This window comes from Erpetoichthys calabaricus, chromosome 10 (genome assembly GCF_900747795.2).
Source record: "Erpetoichthys calabaricus chromosome 10, fErpCal1.3, whole genome shotgun sequence".
In the NCBI taxonomy this organism is placed as follows: domain Eukaryota; kingdom Metazoa; phylum Chordata; class Cladistia; order Polypteriformes; family Polypteridae; genus Erpetoichthys; species Erpetoichthys calabaricus.
This window is the reverse complement of record NC_041403.2, coordinates 21163236-21188305: the sequence shown is the minus strand read 5'-3', so window position 1 is coordinate 21188305 and position 25070 is coordinate 21163236. Positions and strand designations below refer to the sequence as shown.

The following is a 25070-nucleotide window of genomic DNA, read 5'->3' as shown; positions in this document are numbered from 1 at the left end:
TAGTAGACATGAAAGACAGGATATTTGATTGATTGATTGAAAAGGCACTACATTTAATAGATGAACATGAAAAACACTCTATGATAGATAAGGCAGGTAATGTTCATAGGAATGGCACTACAGGTAGACATGAAAGACACTATGACTGGTAGGTACTATAGGTAGCTAGATAAGAAAGGCACTATATTCAACAGAGAGACATGAAAGTCACTATGATTAATTGATTGATGGATGGGTGAGTAGGTAGGAAAGGCACTGTATTCAACAGGCAGACATAAAAGACGCTATGTACTACTGTAGGTGTGTATGATTAAAAGATAGGTAGGTAGATAGGAAAGGCACTCTATTCAACAGACAGAAATGAAATACACTCTATATGATAGATAGAAAAGACTATGTTATTAAGTAACAGATAGATGGATAGATAAGAAAGGCACTCTGTTCAACAGATACACATAAAAGACACTATGATTGACAAATAGATACAGTATGAAAGGAATATGAAAAACATGAAATACACTTTGATAGATAAGGCAAGTAGTTACATAGGAATGACACTATATTCAATAGGTAGTCATGAAAGACACTAAGATAGATAGATAGATAGATATTAAAGGCACTACATGATTTTAGCATAGTAGGCAGAACAGATTGATTGATAGATAGTAAAGGCACTAAATGATAGATAGATAGATAGATAGAAAGTAAAGGTACTATATGATAGATAGATAGATAGATAGATAGATAGATAGATAGATAGATAGATAGAAAGTAAAGGTACTATATGATCGATAGTTTTTAAGGCACTATATGATTTCTATCAACTTTCCTTATCTGTTGTGTCTTCTTGTTGAATATAGTGTTTTTCCTATCTTTCTATCTATTAAATATAGTGTCTTTCCTATCTTAGAGACAGGAAAGACACTATATTCAATGGATACACTTGCAAGGCAATACAGTCGACCCTTGATATACGACCGGCTTGACATGCGAACAACTTGATTTACGACCAAAATTTTTATTTTGATTTACGACCAACATCTTGCGTTACGACCTGAATGCGGTCACGTGTATCCGCTTGCGCGATTGTAAACAAACAGAAACATTCCTATTAATGCGGCACTCATTCAATAAAATGTCAGATTTGTAAACTCATTTGGGACCTCCCCCAACTAGAAGACATGTCAAAGTCCAAACTCCGTATGGAAGACTGTTTATCTGTTGCTGGGGCAAAAGCCGGCTTAAAGCTGTGCTGAGTCTCTCAGCCAAAGCAAACAGAAAAGATATCGATGGGTGATATGCATGTGATATCCCTGCCCGGCAATGAGCAAGCTTCCACAGTCGCGGCAATCGCGCTTCAGGACGCACTTCAGCATGTCGTTCCCATTGAGTGGTGAGTGGTGAGTGGGGGGGGGGTCTCAGAAGAGTTCAGAAACAGTTCCTTGTATTATCGCAAGGAAATGCTGAGAAAAATTCTCGTCAGAATAACTTGTAGGCAGGAGGAGATTAAAATTAACGCAAAAGAACCTATTGAAATGATTGCAAATGCCTGAGCGCAAGTTAAAGAAAGTCTTTAAAAAGCCTTCAGTTTCATTATCATCCTCCTCCCTTCCTGCAGCCCAAAGATGTCAAATTAAATGGTGAGTACAGTATGAAATTGTTGTTTCTGGTAGGCTAGGCACTTTTTATTACTTTTTGGTTAGTACATTAGAAAAATTATTGGTGTTTTGGTAAATTATGCACATTATACAACCCTTTTTTTATTATGAAAAGGTTAAGTAAGTGTTGCAGTGGGAGGTTCGGAACGCATTATGGGTATTTCCATTATTTCTTATGGGAAAAATAGTCTTTACTTACAACCAACTTGAGTTACAACCAGCCCTAGTGAACGAATTGAGTTTGTAAGTCAAGGGTCCTCTGTATTTATAATATTGATGGATAACCAGATGTTAAATACGATACTATAGAATAGCTGGGAAAGTCATTGTATATCCCAAAAGAGATCCTATTCTGCTGGGCTCTTGAGCAAGACCCTTAACCTGTAATTGCTCCAGGGGTGCTGTACAATGGCTGACCCTGTGCTCTGACCCCAAGGGGTATGCAAAAACTAACAAATTCCTAATATATATCTTGTGCACATGGGAGGCAGCACGGGGGTCTAGCTAATGCTGAAAAACACAGGGTCAGAGAGTAATCAAGTGTGCTAACACCTCTTCTCCCATTCTTACAGAGCAGTAAAACTTAACTCTCCTCCTCTTCCGGCTCCAGACCCCACCTCTCGATGACCTCACTTCCACCTCTCCTCCAGATGACCTGCCTCTTCCATCCCAATATCTAATATCTGAAAATAAAGAACAATGAAGATCTCAGGAATGTTGGTTTGCTCAGATCCCCAAAACATTTGACCAGTGCTCTTAGAAAAGAGAAAATCCACAATTTTGGAAATGTCTGCTGTTGTACACCAAGAGCAGCAACAAGACATGGAATTAAAGAACAGTTTTAATTAACGACGAGACTTGGCTCCTAATCAAGCAACTTGTTGGAGTGAAATTGGTTGGAGTTTGAGGCAGCTGACTTAGTTGGTCTTCTGTTAGCTCCCTCACTTCACATTATAATTTCTTTTTGGGTGCCATTTAAGGAAAGAAATGAAGCGATTCAGAGGAACGATGAAGAAATTCAGGGGAACAAATCTTAAAAAAGCAATTCAATTAAAATGAATTCACAATAAATTAATTAGCAGCACAAACAGGACACTCATTAAAAAAGGGTTAGAATGAAAACCTGCAGTACTGCAGTCAAACCCCTGTACTGTATGACTTTGCTAAGCTGGAGGGGAAACCGCAGCAGTCAAGCGACCCACACATATAACCAGTAGTTAAAAACACATAAAATCTAAATGATAAAATAAATAAATGTACCTATAACTTCTTTAATGTAACATTCTTCTTCTTCGCCATATCTCAGTGTTGTAATTACACGTCGATGTGGGCTCTAGCATGAGGAGACATCAAACGCCACAGATCTCTGTCTTGGGCCGTCCGCGTTACATCTTGCAGTCCCATGTCATATCTTGAGAGTGCTGCCGACACCCATGTCATTCTTGGGCGCCCTCTCTTGTTGGTTCCATCCACTCTTCCATGTAGTGTGATGTTAGCAATTCTGTTCTTGTCCATCCGGAGTACATGACCTAGCCACTTATGTTGTCGTTCATGCGCCGTTTCTGTCTGGTTGAGGGCCTTCCTGATGTCTTCGTTTCTCATCTTGTCTATGATGCGTACTCCAAGTATCTTTCTGAGCGCTGCCATCTCGAACACGAGCAGTTGTCTTTCTTCAGCACTTCTAAGAGTCCACGTTTCGCATCCGTACAAGGCAATCGGTACTATAAGCGAGTTGTATAGTCTCATCTTGGTTATCTTGTTGATGTTCTTGTTCTTCCAGATACTGTCCAGGTCGCTCATTGAACTTAAGGCTATGGCTGTTCTCGTTCTGATGTCTTTCGAGCTGTCACAAGTTATGGTTAAGGTCGATCCTAAATACTTAAAACTGTCTTCATGCTGCAGTTTCTTTCCTCTGAGCAACATGCCCTCTTCAACTCTATTCTTCGTTTCTTGCTCAGGCTTCGAGCTCAGCAGCATCCATACTGTCTTGGTGTCGCTTATCTCTTGTCCGTATCTTGAACTGACGCTTTCCACCTTATTTAGTAGGAGTTGTGCGTGACTGCGGAGTTCAGTTATAAGACCGATGTCGTCAGCAAAACGAAGGTTGTTAATCGTTCTGCCATTCACGCATGCTCCTTTGCTTTCTAGTCCGTCGAGTGCCTCCCGCATGATGTGCTCTAGATAGATGTCTTCAACGAAAACGATTTTTTAGTTCAATCTTATAACTTTCTTTGACTTCGGGTATTTGCAGTCGTTCGATATCCACCTTCTTTGTGACCGTTCTTTTTTGGATGTTGAATCTTAACTTGAAGTTGCCCATCACGAGGTTATGATCGTTGCGCACATTCGGCACTATTGCGCTTGGGAAGCTGCGTGTGTTATGGGCACAGCTACGCCATCTCTGATCGATCATGATGTAGTCGATCATCTGCTGGGTTCGATCTCCAGGTGAGCTCCATGTCCATTTCCTTGATGGATTGTGGTTGAACCAGGTGTTCATGATGTTCAGTTTGTTGAGCCTGCAAAATTGGAGAAGTCTTTCCCCTCTTTCGTTCATTGAGCCGTAGCCAAAGTGTCCCAGCACGCCTTTCCATGTGTCGTGATCGATACCGACTTGCGCGTTGAAGTCGCCCATTATAATCTTGACATCCCTTCTTGGCGCCTTATCGATGACTTGCTGTAAGGTCTGATAGAAGTGATTGACAGCCTCATCACTGTGGCTTGTAGTTGGTGCATACGCTTGAATGATGGTGATGTTGTGGCCTTGTCCAGTGAGCCGTGCACTGATGATTCTTGGCGACGCCGGGTTCCAGTCGATTAAGCTCTTGACTGCCTTTTTTGAAAGTAGCAAACCGACACCTCCTTGATGTACTTTCTCTTCGCCTGAGTACAGAAGTTTGTGTCCATCGTGTTCCACTAAGCCCTGTTTCATTCTTCTCACCTCTGACAGACCGATCACATCCCATCTGAACCACTTGTTAAGATGGTCGACAAGCAGTTCAAGGCTCTCGTTTATCCAGGCGACCGCCCAGCTTGCATTCCGTTTTGTTAAGTCGTCCTCTCATGTTTTGTTTCTTGTGGATTGTTTCACGAGACGGCTCCACAGTCCTCTCCTCGCTAAGCTAGTTCTCTAGCATAGGTATACGCCGTTTACCTCTCTGTTAGGTTCATCCGCAGTTTTGGTAGCTTTTAACTACCAAGGGTATCACCACACCCTGCTCGCAACTAGCGAGTTAGACCAGTTACTTGACCGGCGCCAGTCATTCGCCGTTGTTATTCGGCTCGGTTTAACGTCATGAGCTGGACCCATACTGTAACATATTACAGTATTAAAACTACAGAAAACTAATGTCTAGCTTTGGATAAATTGTATAGTTTGATGGCAGAAGATGAAACAGCCAAGACTACCAACAGGTGCTGAAGGTGCTCTGCAGGTTGCCCAGGTATGGCGCCCCTGCCAGTGACGTTGGTTACTAAATGATAATGCCAGTAGCAGTAGTGTGGTCAGTATGGTCGTGTGCACAGAGTACAGTGAAATTCTTACTTGCATGTCTGATCAACATGCAACGCCTCCCCAGTGTGTCCTGTCAAGAATGACCCCTGGTTCCGCTGGTGGTGGGTTACATCTGGTCGTGCCACCTATAACTGCTCTTAGCTCTCCAGAATCCTCTGAGTGGTTGAGGTGAAAGCATGAAGTCAGACAAACAACCTCTACTTTATATAGCATCTTGTTTTATTTTAAATTCTATTCCAAGATAGATAGATAGATACTTTATTAATCCCAATGGGAAATTCACAAGAAAAAAAGAAAGACACAAGAAAAACGGGTAAATTCTACTCAGGCAGTAGGCAGGCTGGAATGTGAAAGTTGACATGCATTATAAATGATAGTTTGACATTTTAAGTAATCAGTAGGCTCTAATAATTCTTGAGCTTGCAAGCTGGGAGATTGAAGGCTAAGCTGAAGCCACCGGGGAGTCGTGAAGAACTCCGCATTGCTAACCTACATGTCTTCCTCTCTCTAAAGGTTCATCTACTCAAAGACCAGCTTTCTGCCGAAGCAGCGGCTCGAATTGAAGCTCAGGCACGGGTTCACCAGCTCCTGCTTCAGAACAAAGACATGCTGCAGCACATCTCTCTGCTGGTCAAGCAGATCCAGGAGCTTGAGCTCAAACTCTCGGGACACAACTCAAGTAAGAAACATCATTTATCCTGATGGGAAAGAAGGGCTTCCAAGTAGATTTCAGCTGGTGTGGTGCAACCAACAATAAGAAGAAGTCAAAGATCTGTAGGTTGCAGTGTGTTGGGCAACAAATATCTGGGTGTTTAATGCCTACCATGAAATGTTTCCAATGATCCATACTGTCAAGGCTCAAGATGTCCACTTGTCCCCAGACCCTTAGAGCCCCCATCTCTCTTCTACTGCACGGAAGCACATCTCCATCAACTAAGCTATGATGCTGCTTCTCTTGTGCAGCACCGAGACCCTCTCATCCTGAGTGTGTGTCACCAGTGTGAAAGGGTCAGACTCGACACACTTAAAAAGGTTTGGGGCAGCCACCCATATATTATCCTTGACTGCAATGGGTTTGTTTTTGTAGACAGAAGTGTCTCTGTTGGAGTCCAGACATGAACTGTTTGAGGTTTGGAAAGATGGCTATTTTAAGTGGGAAGACCGGAAGTGACGTAGGGGAACTGGAAGTGACCATATTCTGACATCGTCATAGGTGCCGGAACTGGACGTGACGTCATCAGTGGTGGGTCAGACAGGTTTTCCCACAGCTGGTCTGCTGAGATAACAGGAGTAGGTTTAGGGCACCCCGCCAGCCCCTGGCCTGGCATGGAAGTACAGTCATATGAAAAAGTTTGGGAACCCCTCGTAATACTTTGGATTTTTGTTTCTCATTGGCTGAGCTTTCAAAGTAGCAACTTCCTTTTAATATCTGACATGCCTTATGGACACAGTAGTATTTTAGCAGTGACATTAAGTTTATTGGATTAACAGAAAATATGCAATATGCATAATAACAAAATTAGACAGGTGCATAAATTTGGGCACCCTAACAGAGATATGACATCAATACTTAGTTGAGCCTCCTTTTGCAAATATAACAGCCTCTAGACGCTGTCCTCCTATAGCCTTTGATGAGTGTCTGGATTCTGGATGGAGGTATTGTTGACCATTCTTCATACAAAATTTCTCCAGTTCAATTTGATGGACAGCCTGCTTCAAATCATCCCGTAGATTTTCAATGATATTCAAGTCAGGGGACTGTGACGGCCATTCCAGAACATTGTACTTCTCCCTCTGCATGAATGCTTTTGTAGATTTCAAACTGTGTTTTGGGTCATTGTCTTGTTAGAATATCCAACCCCTGCGTAACTTCAACTTTGTGACTGATGCTTGAACATGATCCTGAAGAATTTGTTGATATTGGGTTGAATTCATCTGACCCTCGACTTTAACAAGGGCCCCTGTCTCTGAACTAGCCACACAGCCCCACAGCATGATGGAACCTCCACCACATTTGACAGTAGGTAGCAGGTGTTTTTCTTGGAATGTAGTGTTCTTCTTCCGTCATGCAAAGCACTTTTTGTTCTGACCAAATAACTCAATTTTTGTCTCATCAGTCCAAAGCACTTTGTTCCAAAATGAATCTGGCTTGTCTAAATGAGCATTTGCATACAATAAGCGACTCTATTTGTGGCGTGAGTGCAGAAAGGGCTTCTTTCTCATCACCCTGCCATACAGATGTTCATTGTGTAAATTGCGCTGAATTGTAGAACAATGTACAGATACACCATCTGCAGCAAGATGTTCTTGCAGGTCTTTGGAGGTGATCTGTGGGTTGTCTGTCACCATTCTCACAATCCTGCTCATATGCCGCTCCTGTATTTTTCTTGGCCTGCCAGACCTGCTGGGTTTAACAGCAACTGTGCCTGTGGCCTTCCATTTCCTGATTCCATTCCTTACAGTTGAAGCTGACAGTTTAAACCTCTGAGATGGCTTTTTGTAGCCTTCACCTAAACCAGGAGACTCAACAATCTTTGTTTTCAGATCTTTGGAGAGTTGCTTTGAGGATCCCATGCTGTCACTCTTCAGACGAGAGTCAAAGGGAAGCACAACTTGCAATTGACCACCTTAAATACCTTTTTATCTCATGATTGGACACTCCTGTCTATGAAGTTCAAGGCTTAACGAGCTCATCCAACCAATTTGGTGTTGTAAGTAATCAGCATTGAGCAGTGACAGGCATTCAAATCAGCACAATGACAAGGGGACCCACATTTTTGCACAGCCAGTTTTTCACATTTGATTTAATTTCATACAATTAAATACTGCTTCACTAAAAATCTTTGTTCGGAAAACACCGCAGTACTCAGATGTTCCTAGGAAATGAAAGACATACCACTGGTATCTTTTTTTGTTGAAAGTAGAGTCAACTATTATGCAATTATTATTAGGCTGAGAGGGGTTCCCAAACTTTTTCATATGACTGTACCTTCACTTGCTCCATACAACGTCCTCCTACTCACACATGCGTGACACCGGTTACATCCCAAATGTAATCAGAGCACAAACCTGTCACAGAAACCTGCCATGGATCAGAAGGGCAGAAGCTCTCTTTGCCTGCTTGCACTTCTCTGTGCACACACTACACGTTTATTGTTTTGAGCTGCGCCTGTGCTAATGCCCAGCTGAAATCGTTTCCATTTTCTTCGTGAACTCTACAAGAAAAAACAAAACCAGCTGAAATAAACGCAGCAGCATAAATTGCATAAGTAGCATAACAAGACAGCAGCATCTTATGTGCGTTGCCTAGTATAGCGAAGGCCAGTATTACGGCCAGCCAGGCTGGGACCGCAGAGAAGTGTAGCGGCTTTCGGGAATGACGTCTCTTGTAGAATAACCAAACGGTGGTGTAGCCTAACAGATATGCGTAGGCCATTTTTCAGCCCAGCAGGATTATGACAGTAGATATACGGGCCATTTTACTAGCCTTTAGGGTATATACTGCATTACTAGGGTGTTGTACCGCATTAGCCATTATGGATGTAGTGAGACGTTAAGCAAAATGACACCTTTTATTGGCTAATTAGAAAGATGTCAATATGCAAGCTTTTGAGGCAACTCAAGCCCCTTCTTCAGGCAAGATGTAATGCAGAAACTGGAGTTCCCTGTGTTTATATACATACTAGGACAAGTAATAACATTAGTAAATCTTTATGTGAGACATCTTAAATGTAAAAAAATTAATAGACCTCTTCAGGCTAAGATTCGTTTAGCAACAGAGGAGAAAAATGTATACCGTAAATACTTGCGTATAAGTTGGGACTTGAAACCTGAAAAATTGATCATAAAATCAGACCCTGACTTATACGCCCGTTCAAAAATGCAACACTTAATTTTTATTATTTTATTATTTTTTTTTTACATCTTCTTGCCTCCTCCAATCTCGCATCAGTTTCTCAGACGCATCGAATTTTGTTGCAGCAGCGCAGTTACCAATTTCTTTCGCCACTTCAACAACTTTTAATTTAAAACCATCTTCATATTTTCTTCTGATCAAACTCTCCATCGTAGATAAGGGATGCTCTTACGATAAAGGTGTTATGAGGGTGTGAGATACAAAAAACACAAATCAGTGCAAACGTTGCTTCGGAATAGTCCAGGTATTACCGTGTGGTCACGTAGGCACAATAGAGAGACAGAGAGGTGTTAGGAGCGCACGCTGATACAGCGCATTGCCACACCCACATAGAAAATAAAAGGCTGTGTGCCCCGTCGTTATTCTCTCAGGTGGGCGTCAGCATACCATAATCTCTTGGACCAACAGTGTGAGTTTTCCACATTCGAGTTATACAACCAACATTATAAAATACCAGAAATTATACAGTAAAATCAAGTCCCGACTTATCCACGGGAGAACGTATCCGTGAGTATATACGGTAGTCACAATCTTTTGATAAGACAATGGGTATATACTGCTATACTGAAAACTGGCCTGTCGGGTTCTCCAGGGGTTAAGGCTCTTTTCTACCTTCCCCAGATAGGGCATCACATTAGAATATAAGAAATTTGACAAATGAGAGGAGGCCATTCAGTCCGTCAGGCCGGTTTGTTTAGCTAATAGCTAAGCTGTCCCAATATCTCCTCCAGATTCTTCTTGTCTTTTTCTACTTCTATTGGCCCAGTTATTCAGAAACCTTATTCCGTATCGTTCTTGCAGTTTATGCCCTGTTTCTTTAAACAAAATCTTCTACTAGACTGACTTTCTTATTTTTTCTTCTGTCTTTCAGTGGGATCTCAGGATAGTTTGCTGGAAATCACATTCCGTGCAAATGTGCCTCCGGTGCTGTGCGACCCAACTACTCCAAAGCCTGAGGAAGTTACCCTGCCGCAGCTCAACGATGGAACGCAGCTTTCACTGCCCTTGGGCAGCCCCCTAGGTAGGGAAAACTGTCTAGTAAAACTTGAATGCTTCCGCTTCCTTCCTGGGCCTCCTCAGGAAGAACAGGGCCAGGAGAAGCAGCCTCCCATCCCGTCAAGGGATGAGTTCTTGGGTAGCCTGGAATTCATTAAGTTCCGGGAGTCAGGGATCGCCTCGGAGTACGAATCCAACACGGATGAAAGCGACGAGCGGGACAGCTGGGGTCACGACGATGGCCCCCTGAGGCTGTTGAACGTGTTAAACAAGCACAGCCTGTCGGATTGCCTGGACGATGAGATTGCAGTCTAGAAATGCATTTCGTCAACTTGTCTTTTTTAGCCTGGTTCAAGCTTTGGCAATAATTGACTCGGCAAGCACCTGTCTCTCAAACTTCTCCCTGCATTTCAAAGCTGTCTTTGCCTTTATCGACACATTCCGGAGAGTACTTTGAGGTTTCCAGCACCGAATACGAAGATAACGCCACCTACACTGTATAAAACTCTTTAAGTGTTAGACATGTAACGGCATTCTCGTGTGCATGCATCAAACAGTGATTTGTGAATCACACCAGTAGATGTCTACTCTTCAGTCACTGTGCGCAGATGTTCATTTCGGTGATTTTTCTTTCAAATCTCCTGCAGTGAGACCTAATGGGTGACTGGCCAACTACAGACAAAAAAAAAAACAAACGATCTGTACGTTTCATGAAAGTGCAGCCTTGTCCGGATGAAACTTTTTGTAAGCATCCAACCTTGCAAGCATGACGGCTGCCACGTGGCACCAGGTTCACCTTCACTGCTTTTGTGACAAGCTTCACATTTCTAAACCATTCAGCCATGTTATACGTTGTGGAGAAAAAAAAAATTGGATTATTTGCAATATGAACTTGTATTGTGACACTAATAAATTTCAGAACCCTTGTATTTTAATGTTATATTCAAATTTGTCATTCTCGATGAGCTAACTCTACACTGTTTTCAAAAGCCCCATTGGAAAGTTTTCATAATGGACCAGGCATGGTCCATGAGGATAGTCAATGTCAGTCCAACTCAAGTGGGCATAACAATGATGTTCCTTAGTTGGGGGGACTGCACTGCGAGAGCTGGAAAAGTATTGCAAATATGGTGGAGTATCTTCTCCCTTAAACTCATTTACGATGAACTGTGTCGATGATTTGCTGACTGTCTCTTATACTCATTTAGGACATACGATGGAGATAACTTGGTAGGTCTGACTCAATTCCTAAACTTATTTAGGAGATATAGTGGAGATGATTTGGTAGGTCTGACTCTCTCCCTATACTTGTTTACAACATATAGTGTGGTGATGATTTGGTAGGTCAGACTCTCCCCTCCTACTCATTTAGGAAGTATGGTAGAGATACTTTTGGTAGGTCTGACTCAATTCCTAAACTTATTTAGCAGATATAGTGGAGATGATTTGGTAGGTCTGACCGCCCCATCCTATCATTTAGAATATGTAAAGAAGATAATTTGGTAGATTTGACCCACCCCCTCCAAAACTGGTCTAGGATAAACAATGGATATAATTTGGTAGGTCTGACTCACTCCCTATACTTGTTTAGAATATATAGTGTGGTGATGATTTGGTAGGTCTGACTCTCCCCTCCTACTCATTTAGGATGTACGTTGGAGATAATCTGGTAGGTCTGACTCATTCCCTATACTTCTTTAGAACATATAGTGTGGAGATGATTTGGTAGGTCTGACCTCCCCTATCCTACTCATTTAGAACATGTAAAGAAGATAATTTGGTAGATCTGTCCGTCCTTCCACTCCACCCACCAATACTAGTCTAGGATAAACAATGGATATAATTTGGTAGGTCGGAGCCTACCTATTCATTTAGGATATGCAGCAAAGATGATATGGTAGGTCTGACTCACCCCAATAGCCCCTCCTCCACCCTGTACTCATTTAGCCCTTACAAAGGAAATGATACAGTTGCAATGACTGAATGACTCCTCCCCAAAACTCATTTAGGACATGTGGTGGAGACCATTTTGTAGGTCTGGACCCTACCCCTCTCCTCACCGTACTCATTTAGGATGTACAATGGTGATGATTCAGTAGAAATTACTACCCCACAAACTCTTTTAGGATGTACAATGGAGATGGTTCGGTAGGTTTTGACTCGTTTAGGACATACCGTGGAGATTTTTCAAAAAGTCTGATTCACCCCCCAGTACTCATTTAGGAGATACAATGGAGATGATTTGGAAGGTCCAACTACCTCCTGCACTTATTTACGACATACAGTTGGTAGGTCTGACTCACCCCATCAGCTGTGTACTCGTTTAGCAAATACAATAGTGATTATACAGTAGAAATGACTCTGCCCCAATACTCATCTAAAATGTACAATAGAGATGATTTGGTAGGTCTGATTTCCCTCAATACTTCTTTAGGATGTACAGTGGAGATGATTTGGTAGATCTGACTCCCTAATACTGGTCTAGGATAAACAATGGATATCATTTGGGACGTCTGACCCTACCTATTCATTTCAGATATGCAGCAGAGATATTTGGTAGGTCTGACTCACCCCAACAGCCCCTCTGCCACCTCGTACACATTTAAGCCCGTACAATGGAGATGATTCAGTTGAAATGACTCCTCCGTTACACTCATTTAGGACATATAGTGGGGATCATTTTGTAGATCTAGACCCCACTCCCCACTCTTCTCATTTATGATGTACAATGGTGATAATTCTGTAGAAATGACTCCTCCACAAACTCTTTTAGGATGTACAATGGAGATGGTTTGGTAGATTTTGACTGCCCCATATGCTAATTTAGAACATACAGTGGAGATGATTTGAAAAGTCTGACTCCTCACCGGTACTCATTTAGGAGGTAGAATGGAGATATTTGGAATGTCCAATTCCCTCCTGCACTCATTTAGGACAGACATTTGGGATGATTGGGTAGGTATGACACCCTACCCCCGACAATATTTATTTTGGACTTGCAGTGGAAATGATTTGGTAGGTCTGACTCACCCCAACATCCGTGTACCCGTTTAGCACATACAATAGTGATCATTCAGTAGAAATGAACCTGCCCCTATACTCATCTAAAATGTACAATAGAGATGATTTGGTAGGTCTGGCTCCCCTGTGCTCATTCAGCGTTTGTACTGTGGAAATGATTCAGTTGAAATAGTTCAGTCCCTATACTTGTTTAAAATGTTCAGTGGAGATGATTTTGGTCCATCATTACTCATTTAGGACGTACAGGGGAGATAATTTGGTAGGTTTAACTCACCCTGTACTCATGTATATTGAAGATAATTGGTAGGTCTGACTCTCTCCATAGTAGCAGTAGTAATAATAATAATAATAATAATAATAATACATTTATATATAGTGGTTTTCCCATGCTCAAGTCACTTTTTCCCCATAGTCATTTTGAACATACAGTTGTACTAATTTAGGGCACACAGTGGAGTGATGATCCGGCAGGTCTGAATCACCCCATACTCAATAAGCATGTGCAGTAGAAATGATTCCGTTGGAATAACTCCGCCGCTATGCTTGTTTCAAATGTTCAATTGAGATGATTTGGTAGGTCCGACTCCCCCCATACTCACTTAGGATGTACAGTGGAAAGGATTTAGTAGGTTCAAATCACCATATACTCATTTTTGATGTACAATGGAGATAATTGGTAGGGCTGACTCTCCCCATAGTAATAATAATAACAGTAGTACGTTTTATTTATATAGCGCCTTTCCCATGCTCGAGGTACTTTTTCCCATAATCATTTAGGACATACAGTAGAGATGATTCGGTAGGTCCAACTCCCTCCAGTACTCATTTAGAGCATACAGTAGAGATGGTTTAGTAGGTTTAACTCATCATGTACTCATTTTTGATGTACAGTGGACATAATTGGTAAGTCTGCCTCTCCCCTTAGTAATAATAATAACAGTTATACATTTTATTTATATAGCACCTTTCCCATGCTCGAGGTACTTTTTCTATTAATCATTTAGGACATACAGTAGAAATGATTCGGTAGGTCTGACTCCACCCAGTTCTCATTTAGAGCATACAGTGGAGATGATTGGATTGAAATGGCCTTCCTCCTGACACTTGTTACTGTTGGTATTTCTGTTAAGGACAATGCATTGTGGGAGAACACAGTATTGTGAAAAATATTGTGCAAGAAAATGATTTCCCAAAGTTTCACAATGGTGTTGACCTGGGAGGTGTTTTGGGGGGAGCACTGAGAGCCATGATATGGTCAAAACGCATGTGTCTCAAATGAGCCTGTTATCACTTTTCTAGTGAACTAATCTTCAGTGAAAATCACCAAAGCTGTTCCGTTAGGTGAGTTATGGCGACTCCACCTTTATAAACATTTCCTTTATTTGTAAAGTCCCACAGAAAATCAATACATGAAATGAACAGTTACGGTTATTTGAACATTTCAGGAACATGAGCATTAGACAGCAATTCCTTGAAATGCTATTTCAGTCTAATATGCGATTGTAGGTTTTATGTTGATGTCTGTTATCTCTCCAATGTTTTTTTGTTTTTTTTTTTAATTTGGCTTAAAATCTGTCCCATAATTTTCAGCATGGTAAGGTTAACAAACAGTAAAATGATTTTAAACTAGTAAGAGCAGGAAGCAGAAATGTCATTTTGAATATACTGTTTATATTTCTGTATTTCTATAACCTACTGTACATTTCATATTTATGTTTTTTTTTTCCTCGAAACAAAGCTTCACTCAGAAATTTCGAACTTAATGTCCGTAATCGAATCTTTATAAAGAAAGCCTGAGAGTTGTTGCTTTATCAGCAGTGGTGATTCGCTATTAAGACCCCTACTCAGTTCTGATACTGAGGGCTGCCGGCAGTTAAATGTGTTACTAGAAGCCACGAGGAGTCAGTCTTTTGATTGCATTATTTGGATATCGCCGTGCTTTTTTGTACTCTTTTTAATTTGTTTCGTTCTCATTTTCATGGTGGTGTTCCTCCTGATCAGGGTTATAAGTGGTTTTTCGCCATTTTTTAAATATTTTGTTTTCGTTTTGTCTATCTTAGAGACATTCTAGGTCTTGACACAAACCATTTTGTTATTGCTTGCTAGCCTATGAGAGCCAGGAGGTTGTGACACATGACATCACTACTGTGATAGTATAAATGTCAGCATCTCGCATTTTCTGGTTGTCCAAGATTCAGGATTACAGATAACAAAAGCTTTTACTGTACGGGGTGTTAGCAGTGTGTTGATTTACAGGCTTTGGATGATGTTCGTTTTTTCTTTCAGTTTGATTCTGATTTGCCTATTGGGTTTTGTTATTTCAGTTGACTTTGATAAAAATCTATTTTTGATTTTGATTTTTTTGGATCATCTATCTTCTGGTCTGTGTCAGTAGTCTGTCTCTGTCTTTTTTCACCCCTAACATAACAAATGTCATTGGAGACTGACTGATTACAGACTAGTTGTACCCCTGTGGTTCCACCCATGTAGTAATGTAACAGGACAAATTTTAAAAACCAATAAACAAATAGGTATCGCTAGCTAAGCAGAGGCAAGGTACGCTCCAACACATCACGAGAAGTAGACTGACTCGAATGAAGGCTGGCACATGAGTTAGGAAGACCCTGCCCGGCTCCTTACTCCTGACGTCACGCTTCACCCTTCCCTCAACCCACAGGCTCTGCCTCGGATTAGCGCAAATAAATCGGTACCGCAACCGAATTATGATACTTAGCACGATGAGAGAGGTCGCAAAACCAACAGGAATGTTCAAGCAAATTATAGAAAAAAACCTGATCTAAATCCGTGAAGTAGTTCTCTCGTTCGCTAGCTAAGTGGAGGTGAGCTACACCGCGAGGCTGGCGTGTGAGTGAGAAGGACCTCGGCCCACTGCGTATCTCTCAGATTCGTGCAAATAAATCAATTACCGCAACTGAACTATAATACAGGTTGAGGCAGAAAGGACGAACGTTTTTTACAAAATCACAAAATTGTTAATTTTTTCTTACAAAGAAATTTATTGAAAGATTTGAGTTCATATTGAAATTGCATTTGACAAAATCAAGTGTGGAAAACAATATCTCCCATGTGGTGTCCATTATCACTGATGCATTTCTGAAGGCGTTCATGGACGTTGGCCTCCACTCTTTTCAACATCGCTCTGTCGATTTGGGCGAATTCCACGCGAATGGCTTCCTTCAGTTCCTCCAATGTAAGGGGCTTATGCTCGTATACATGTGCCTTGAGGTGACCCCACAAGAAATAATCACTCATGGATAAGTCAGGGGACCGAGGAGGCCAATGAATGTCACCAAACCTGGAAATGAGGTGACCAGGGAAGAGAGGGCGAATAACATCTATGGATGCTCTAGCTGTGTGGGCTGTCTCCCCATCCTGTTGAAACCACACACGCCGGATGAGAATACGTTTTTGTCGTAATTCAGGTATAAAGAAGTTGTTTATCATCTCGATATAGCGCTCCGAACGATTACTGAGGCCAAGTTCAGAAGAATGCTTCCGAGCAGATCGACTTGGACTGCGCAGCAGGGCTAGTCATACACTTTCCACATTTTCAGGGGTACGTGCTGTTCGTGTAGCCCCCGGCGGTCTTTTGTTCATTAGTATACCTCGTGTACAAAGTGCTTTAACCCAACGTAGGATAGTGTTACGAGTGGGAACAGCCTTATTTCTGTGGATATTGAAATGGCAACAAAACTCACGCTGAACTGCGGTAATAGATTGGTTGTTCTTGACAAAATAGTCGTATGCAAAATGCAGCGTTCTATCATCCACGGCTCCATGGCTTCAACTAAAAAGAAAATAAAAGAATGCTAAGACTTCGCGAACCTAATGCCACCTACCACACATCTGTCACTCCACCTAGTGGTGAGTTCTAGTCTTTTCAAAGAAGTCCGTCCTTTCTGCCTCACCCTGTACATAGCAAAATGAGAGAAGTCGCAAAATCATCCAGAATGTTCAAGCAAATTATAGAAAAAAACCCACTCTAAATCCATGCAGTAGTTCTCTTATGAAAAGCGGACAGACAGACAAACGTTGGATTTTATATATGTAGAGATGGACATTTCTGGCATTTTTGAGTTGTGGAACTACAGCGTACTTCGTTGTAAATTCTGTTCCCTGCATTAACTGCTAGCGTGTATGTGGGTTTTGTTCTGGGTGCTGGTCATTTGAGGGAAACACATGTTCACATCCCAAATGCCCAAATCAATACTTTCTTTTGTAAAAGAGGAAAAAAGAAATATTTGGGGTGACACAGCGACCACGTCTATTATGAAGGCAACAAAATTTATGGAGCTTTACAGCAAAAAAACTCCCCTAAGGATGCGAGTCTCAGATCAGACAATCCAAGATGGCGACACTTCAGGTTAAATGCCAGCCATTCAGGAAGAGGCGTGTCCAGGTGGATGGACACTGAAAGTGACGGCAGAGTTGGTGAGGTTGTCAGTCATCCGGTCTGTAGAAGGAGGAAAAGAAGAGGTGTTAGAATACAGCACCACCCAGTGGATTGGTGAGGAATTGCCACCACCAGAGCCTTTAAGCTGCCCCAGGTGCATGTGTGTGACACTCTGCAAAGATATTTGTTTGTTTTGTTTTTACTGTTTTGTGTATTTGTACACTTTATGCCATTCTAAGACGACATCCACACTACTACATTGACTTTATAAATGAATACAATCACCAACCACACTAGCATTTTCATATCGTTTTTTGAAAGTATCTCCTTTCCACACTAAAACACATGTGTCATCGGAGTTCGACTTCACTGGTAGTGCGCGTATGAGGTGAGGAATTCTCGATATTGAAAATTAATAAGACTCAACACTGTCCACATCCTGCAAATGGACAGAAACGATTCAGAGGGCTGGTAGGATGTTTGTCTTTATAGCGCCCTGATGTGTTGAGTACAAGTCATTGGTGGTCATACTTAAGCTTTATAAGACACTACTGAGGCCTCCTTTGAAGGACTGCGTGCAATCTTGGACCTTTTATTATAAAAAAGGACACAGCAGTGCCAGACACCACCCAGTGTCTTCCTCACCTTCATCACCAGACACTGTCTATAAAGAATGCTGTAACATTTTTAAACAGGCAGCAGTTCTTGCAAATAAATATGTAAATGCAATTTAATATCTGTACTGTACAATATGTTAATGAATTATATAACAGATTTCATATACAGTACATTATATAAATGTTTTATAGATTTTCTATGTAAAATGGGTTTTGCTGAACCACTGAACCACTGATAAAAAGCACGCCTCGGTGTATTCATGAAAGATCTCCCTGCTCTGGACCCCCGTCAACCAAGACGACCCCTCGCTGGGTTTGACTTAATCTTAAAATGAGCGCACACGGACCCCGAAAAGCCCATTAGAGCGCAGTGCCGGCTTTTACATTCTTAATAAACCTCCCCATTAAATAATTCACGTAGATTGCAGGGGCCTTCGCTCTAACGTTGGTGCCATTAAGGCTTCTCTTTCACGTTACCTGCTCAAGTGGCTTGATGAGCTCCAGTCCTCTTTCTCATTCTGTCCATTAAGATTAGAAAACTTGAAACGGACAAATGGACAGCTGAGCACTGATATCTTTTTTTTTTTTTTTTTGTTTGATTTTAACATTTTATTTTTGAAACTTTGCAAAACCAGGAGGTGCCGGACCAAAAAACGTAAGTGATTTCCAAACGTTCTGAAGTAATTCTTGTGAACACACTAAACGAAAGCAAGACTTGCAAACTTCAGTGACAAGCAGATGAACCACTGAAGGACCCATTCCTCAAATATACGGGCTCATGGCGGTCCTTAGGCCGTAACATCACAGTGGCCTCAGCTCTTCCAGTGATATTTTCAGAACGAGAACTAGAAATAAAAATGTTGTTTTTTGTTTTACAAGAACTGAAATTAAGGCAAACAGAAACTAAAGCTAAATAAAAATGAGTGATATGTGAACGAACTTAAATGAGAACAAAAATTGAGTAAAAACGAAAAAAAACAGCAAGAGTATTTTCATTCAGTCCGGTTCAGTAGTGCAGAGGGGCTGTTTGTGGGTCGCCCTGAGCGTTTAGTTACGTCGCGCTGTTCACTATGTGCTGACTTTGTACTTACTTACTAGAGTCACGTGGCGCAACTTCCGCAAAGGGCTGTTGTTTGTTTGTTGGTTCGTCGGGTTGAAGCAGTAAGCCCGTGTGGTTGACGAGTTTTGCACAGATGTTTGCGGGCAGAAAGCGAGAAAGTAACATGTACTTTAATTACAGCGCAGATGATCGTAAAAGCAAATTTAGCGTGTGAGAATAAGAAAAGAGTCTCGGAGTTTCAGTGCAGGGCCAGCTAGATCAGTGCTTAGTAGAAGTCCAGCACTTCATACAGGGACATGCGGTCTTACCTGTCATCATGAAAAGTAAAAAAAAAAAAACTAATAATGATAACATAAAATAAATGTGTCCACTGATCTGTGCCCACTGGTCTGTGCTATGAAATTGTTTTCTGTATGATCGCAATAATTTTGATCATTTTAATAGTCGAAATCACTGAATCAAATACAAGGGAGAAACGTGAGATGCAGCAGCGACGAGCATCGCCTCCCCTCGGACTGCACTGTCCCTCACACACGGGGGTGATGCCTGCAATTGGCGCGTGCCTGTTGCTGTCTTTCTGTATGTCACCAATATAATGTCTTCTGACACGTTTATTATACACCCTGACCTTCCACAGTCTGGCTAATATCTTTAATGAATATGTGTGACATATTTAGTCTTTAGATCGGACATAAAACGAGGCAGACAGTACCGTGCTGCACCGAAGGGGGCACATGTGAGCCCAACAGGCGCTTGTTGCTGCTGTTCTTCTACACCAGGGGTCCTCCACTCCAGTCCTTTAGGGCGGCAGTGGCTGCAGGTTTTCATTCTAACCCTTTTCTTAATGAGTGACCTGTTTTTGCTGCTAATTAACTTTTTTTAAATTCATTGTAATTGACTTGCTCTTGAAGACTCAGACCCCTCAATTGTTTCTTTTTCCTTAATGAGCTGCCAAACAATAATGAGATTTAAAATGAGCCAACACATGACTAGCAAACTGTGACCATCACACAATATCTGAAAATAAAGAAAGACGAAAGTCAATGTCAATGTCAGTTTATTTATATAGCACATTTAAAACAACATAGTAATGCTGTGGCCAAAGTGCTTTACAATAATAGAATAAAAGAAAAACAAAACAAATGAACATAAAACATGAACAGAAATAAAATACAGTATATGAACATAAAATAAAATACATAATAAATAGAAGTAATGTTATATAAATAAAAAATAGAAGCAATGTTATATAATCACAAACGGGAAACCATCAGCATTACTGAAGGTCACGGAATGCAAGTGAATAGAAATGAGTCTTTAGTCTTGTTTTAAACAGTTCAATTGTAGACGACTCCTTTATGTGATGAGGTAAAGAGTTCCACAGGCGAGGAGCAGCAGCTGCAAAATCCCTGTCCCCCTTAGTTTTACACTTGGTACGAGGGACAACCAGAGACAGCTGACCAGAAGATCTAAGCACTCTAGATGGCTGATGTAAAACACACAGTTCAGATAAATAGGCAGGAGCAAGCCCATGTAAAGATTTAAAAACTAGCAGCAAGCTTTTAAAATCAATTCGAAAACTGACAGGCAGCCAGTGTAAAGAAGCTAAAATAGGAGAAACAGAGTCAGACTTTCTTGCCCCAACCAGAAAGCGAGCGGCAGCATTTTGGACCAACTGTAACCTGTGTATCAGGGATTTGTTAATCCCAGAATACAGCGAGTTTCAGTAATCGATGTGAGAAAAGGTAAATGCATGAGTAGCTATCTCAAGATCCCTAGAAGATAAAAAAAAAAGCTTGATCTTACCTAATAGACGAAGCTGGAAAAAGCAACTCATGACTACAGAATTTACTTGTTTCTCAAAAGAGAGGTTACTATCAAAGGTAACACCAAGATTGCAGACTTGAAGTTTGGAAAAGACAGAGAAAAAGCCGAGAAGTCCAAGACCATTTTGGGCTTTAGCTGATGGACCCACTATAAGCACCTCCATTTTATTTTGATTCAGATCAAGAAAATTATTAGCCATCCAGGATCTTAGTTCAGACAGACAGTTGTGGAGTTGCAGACGGGAATATAAACCTGAGTATCATCAGCATAGCAGTGAAAAGAAATGTTAAATTTCCTAAAAATTGCTCCAATAGGGTGAAGGTATATGGAGAATAAAATAGGACCAAAAATGGATCCCTGAGGAACACCACATTTAAGAGGAGCAGTAGAAGAAGAGGAATTAAAAGTCACTGAAAAGTTAAATATGACTTGAACCAGTTAAGAGCAGCCCCTTTAAGCCCAAAAAGATGTTCAAGGTGTCAGGAATGCTGATCTCCTCAGGTCCGCAAAACATTTTAACGTCGCTCTTAGAAAAAACAACAATTTCAGAAATGTCTGCTATTGAACAATGAGAGCAGCAACAAGCCATGAAATTAAAGCAACTTCCTTTTAATATCTGACATGCCTTATGGACACAGTAGTATTTCAGCAGTGACATTAAGTTTATTGGATTAACAGAAAATATGCAATATGCATCATAACAAAATTAGACTGGTGCATAAATTTGGGCACCCCAACAGAGATAGGACATCAATACTTAGTTGAGCCTCCTTTTGTAAATCTAACAGCCTCTTGACGCTGTCCTCCTATAGCCTGTGATGAGTGTCTGGATTCTGGATGGAGGTATTTTTGACCATTCTTCATACAAAATCTCTCCAGTTCAATTTGATGGCTGCCGAGCATGGACAGCCTGCTTCAAATCATCCCATAGATTTTCGATGATATTTAAGTCAGGGGACTGTGACGGCCATTCCAGAATATTGTACTTCTCCCTCTGCATGAATGCCTTTGTAGATTTCGAACTGTGTTTTGGGTCATTGTCTTGTTGGAATATCCAACCCCTGCGTAACTTCAACTTTGTGACTGATGCTTGAACATTATCCTGAAGAATTTGTTGATATTGGGTTGAATTCATCCTACCCTCGACTTTAACAAGGGCCCCAGTCCCAGAACTAGCCACACAGCCCCACAGCATGATGGAACCTCCACCAAATTTGACAGTAGGTAGCAGGTGTTTTTCTTGGAATGCGGTGTTCTTCATCCGCCATGCAAAGCGCTTTTTGTTATGACCAAATAACTCAATTTTTGTCTCATCAGTCCAAAGCACTTTGTTCCAAAATGAATCTGGTTTGTCTAAATGAGCATTGGCATACAACAAGCGACTCTGTTTATGGTGTGAGTGCAGAAAGGGCTTCTTTCTCATCACCCTGCCATATAGATGCTCTTTATGCAAATTGTGCTGAATTGTAGAACGATGTACAGATACACCATCTGCAGCAAGATGTTCTTGCAGGTCTTTGGAGGTGATCTGTGGGTTGTCTGTCACCATTCTCACAATCCTGCTCATATGCCGCTCCTGTATTTTTCTTCACCTGCCAGACCTGCTGGGTTTAACAGCAACTGTGCCTGTGGCCTTCCATTTCCTGATTCCATTCCTTACAGTTGAGACTGACAGTTTAAACCTCTGAGATGACTTTTTGTAGCCTTCCCCTAAACCAGGAGACTCAACAATCTTTGTTTTCAGATCTTTTGAGAGTTGCTTTGAGGATCCCATGCTGTCACTCTTCAGAGGAGAGTCAAAGGGAAGGAAGCACAACTTGCAATTGACCACCTTAAATACCTTTATATCTCATGATTGGACACACCTGTCTATGAAGTTCAAGGCTTAGTGAGCTCATCCAACCAATTTGGTGTTGTAAGTAATCAGTATTGAGCAGTGACAGGCATTCAAATCAGCAAAATTACAAGGGGACCCACAATTGTGGACAGCCAGTTTTTCACATTTGATTTAATTTCATACAACTAATACTGCTTCACTAAAAATTTTTTTTCGGAAAACACCCCAGTAGTCAGATGTTCCTAGGAAATGAAAGACATACCACTGTTATCTTTTTAGTTGAAAGGAGAGTCAATTATTATGCAGGCTGAGAGGGGTTCACAAATTTTTTCATATGATTGTACAGTAAGACAAGGAGCTCCTCGATTGTGGCTAATGGTTTGGTTTTTTTGAGTAGATTAGAAGGCACCAGACCTCTGCCTGATTAGGAATCTTGTTTTTAATAGCACGCTAATACATTTAAAAGTTTAAATCTCACATCTAATGCGGGTACTACCACCCCAGGTCAAGAGGGGGTGCTCCTCTTCCAGCGTCTCCTCTTTTTTTCCCTCCAAGAAGATGCCCAGTGAGGGCAGTTGACTCCACCCCTTCTGGTCACCTGCTCTTTAAAGCCTGCCTCTTGCCGGAAAGGGGCGGGTCAGTTGTGAACTGTAGCACGGAGCTCTCTAGTGTGGCTTATCACTGCCAGGCAGCTTCTTTTGTTGCTTGTAGTTGGGCACATAGGGACTCTTTATTAATTTATTTTTTTGGTATTTGTGACTCAATATTTACCAATTCCTTATTCGACATCGACATTTTTACTTCACTGACACACACTTCATGCCCTGCAATGAGCTGGCATGTCGGTGTCAGATACAATCATTAGTGGCGTGGGCGTTTCTTCTCAAATTGAAGGTTTTGTCGCACTTGACGTTGTGAAGTTCTAATTGAGTGGCGGTGGCGTTTTCAGCACAGCTGTCTCTCTTTATTGAATTTTTGATTTACTCTTGCATGTCAGTAGTACTAGGGTGTTGTACCATATTAGTCATTATGTATGTAGTGAGAAGTCAAGCAAAATGACACCTTTGATTGGCTAACTAAAAAGATTACAATATGTAAGCTTTCGAGGCAACTCAGGCCCCTTCTTCAGGCAAGATGTAAACTCGAAAGCTTGCATATTGTAATCTTGTTAGTTAGCCAATCAAAGGTGTCATTTTGCTTGACTTCTCTTGAATGTCACAAACAGCATTACAAACCATGGATGTCGAGCACAATTTGAGGGTTGGGTTTGGTACAGAAAGTCTGTTTAGAAAGTCAGGGCAAGAAACTGTAAACTGCAACTCACACTACGCACGCAGACTCCTTTACTTAAACGTTTGTTTTTATTTTTTACTTGCAGTGAATGGAAAGAAAAAAATGTGTTCCCTGTAATTAAGGGTCCAATCTAAATGATCTAAAATAATAGTCATTAAAGGAATAAAGAGCTCTTGATGGGAAGAGGCATCGCTGGCTTGTGCTCAAAGGGTATGCTTTTGATTTATGTCTCATTGTCCCCTGGGAAGCTTTGTGAGAAGGTAATCTCTGAGATTTATTTGCTTTGGTTATTGCTACCTGCGCTTCAGCACACAGTAGGTCACTAGGGTGTTAAAACTCATGAAAAGACTGACCCGGAGCTCATAATTTATGGGGACACATAGTCACTCCACAAAGGGTGCCTGAACCCTGTGCCAGTATGCGAGGAGCCTGTTGATCCGTCAGAAAAGAGGGAGCCACCTGGGAGGCTGCAGCCTTCTCAAAGTCTACTGTGCGGTGAAGTGTGGCAAAAAGGAAGACCTCCGGTCTACCTGCGATCATACAAGAGGAGGAGAGCAAAAAAAAAAAAAGAAGTAAAAAAAAGGAAACCGTAATTAGTCTGCTCCGTACATTTCCCCCAAGCAACCGCTGCTTCTTCAAATCTTAATTACTGTCCATTTCCAGGCCTAAAGAATTCAGTAAAAGATACTCAAAATGGCCTCTCCCGGCCTGGCAAGACACTAATTGCTTGTTGCTATCATCCACAACACGGCGTCACCACACCGGCTCTTCAAGCTTTTAGAAATACTGAGGCATAAAATACACTCAGACTTACACGGGGCTGGCAAACTGTGACTCTCTGTGGACAGAAGAGGTCTGCATGGGACAGAACTGGCAATGAGTACATAATTCAATAGCCAGACATCTGTCATATAGTG

General features: G+C 41.4%; 2 protein-coding genes across 2 annotated transcripts in view; both read left to right on the top strand.

The window, feature by feature from the left end:
* Positions 1-11024, top strand: part of nos1apa (nitric oxide synthase 1 (neuronal) adaptor protein a) — a 510182-nt gene extending 499158 nt beyond the window's left edge. Inside the window, exons 9-10 of the mRNA XM_051932735.1 lie at positions 5686-5851; positions 9960-11024. Coding sequence (XP_051788695.1) covers positions 5686-5851; positions 9960-10399 — 606 coding nt within the window. The 3' untranslated portion in view covers positions 10400-11024. The remainder of the gene's footprint in view (positions 1-5685; positions 5852-9959) is intronic.
* Positions 1-25070, top strand: part of uap1 (UDP-N-acetylglucosamine pyrophosphorylase 1) — a 411004-nt gene that overhangs the window by 111553 nt on the left and 274381 nt on the right. The window lies entirely within an intron of this gene.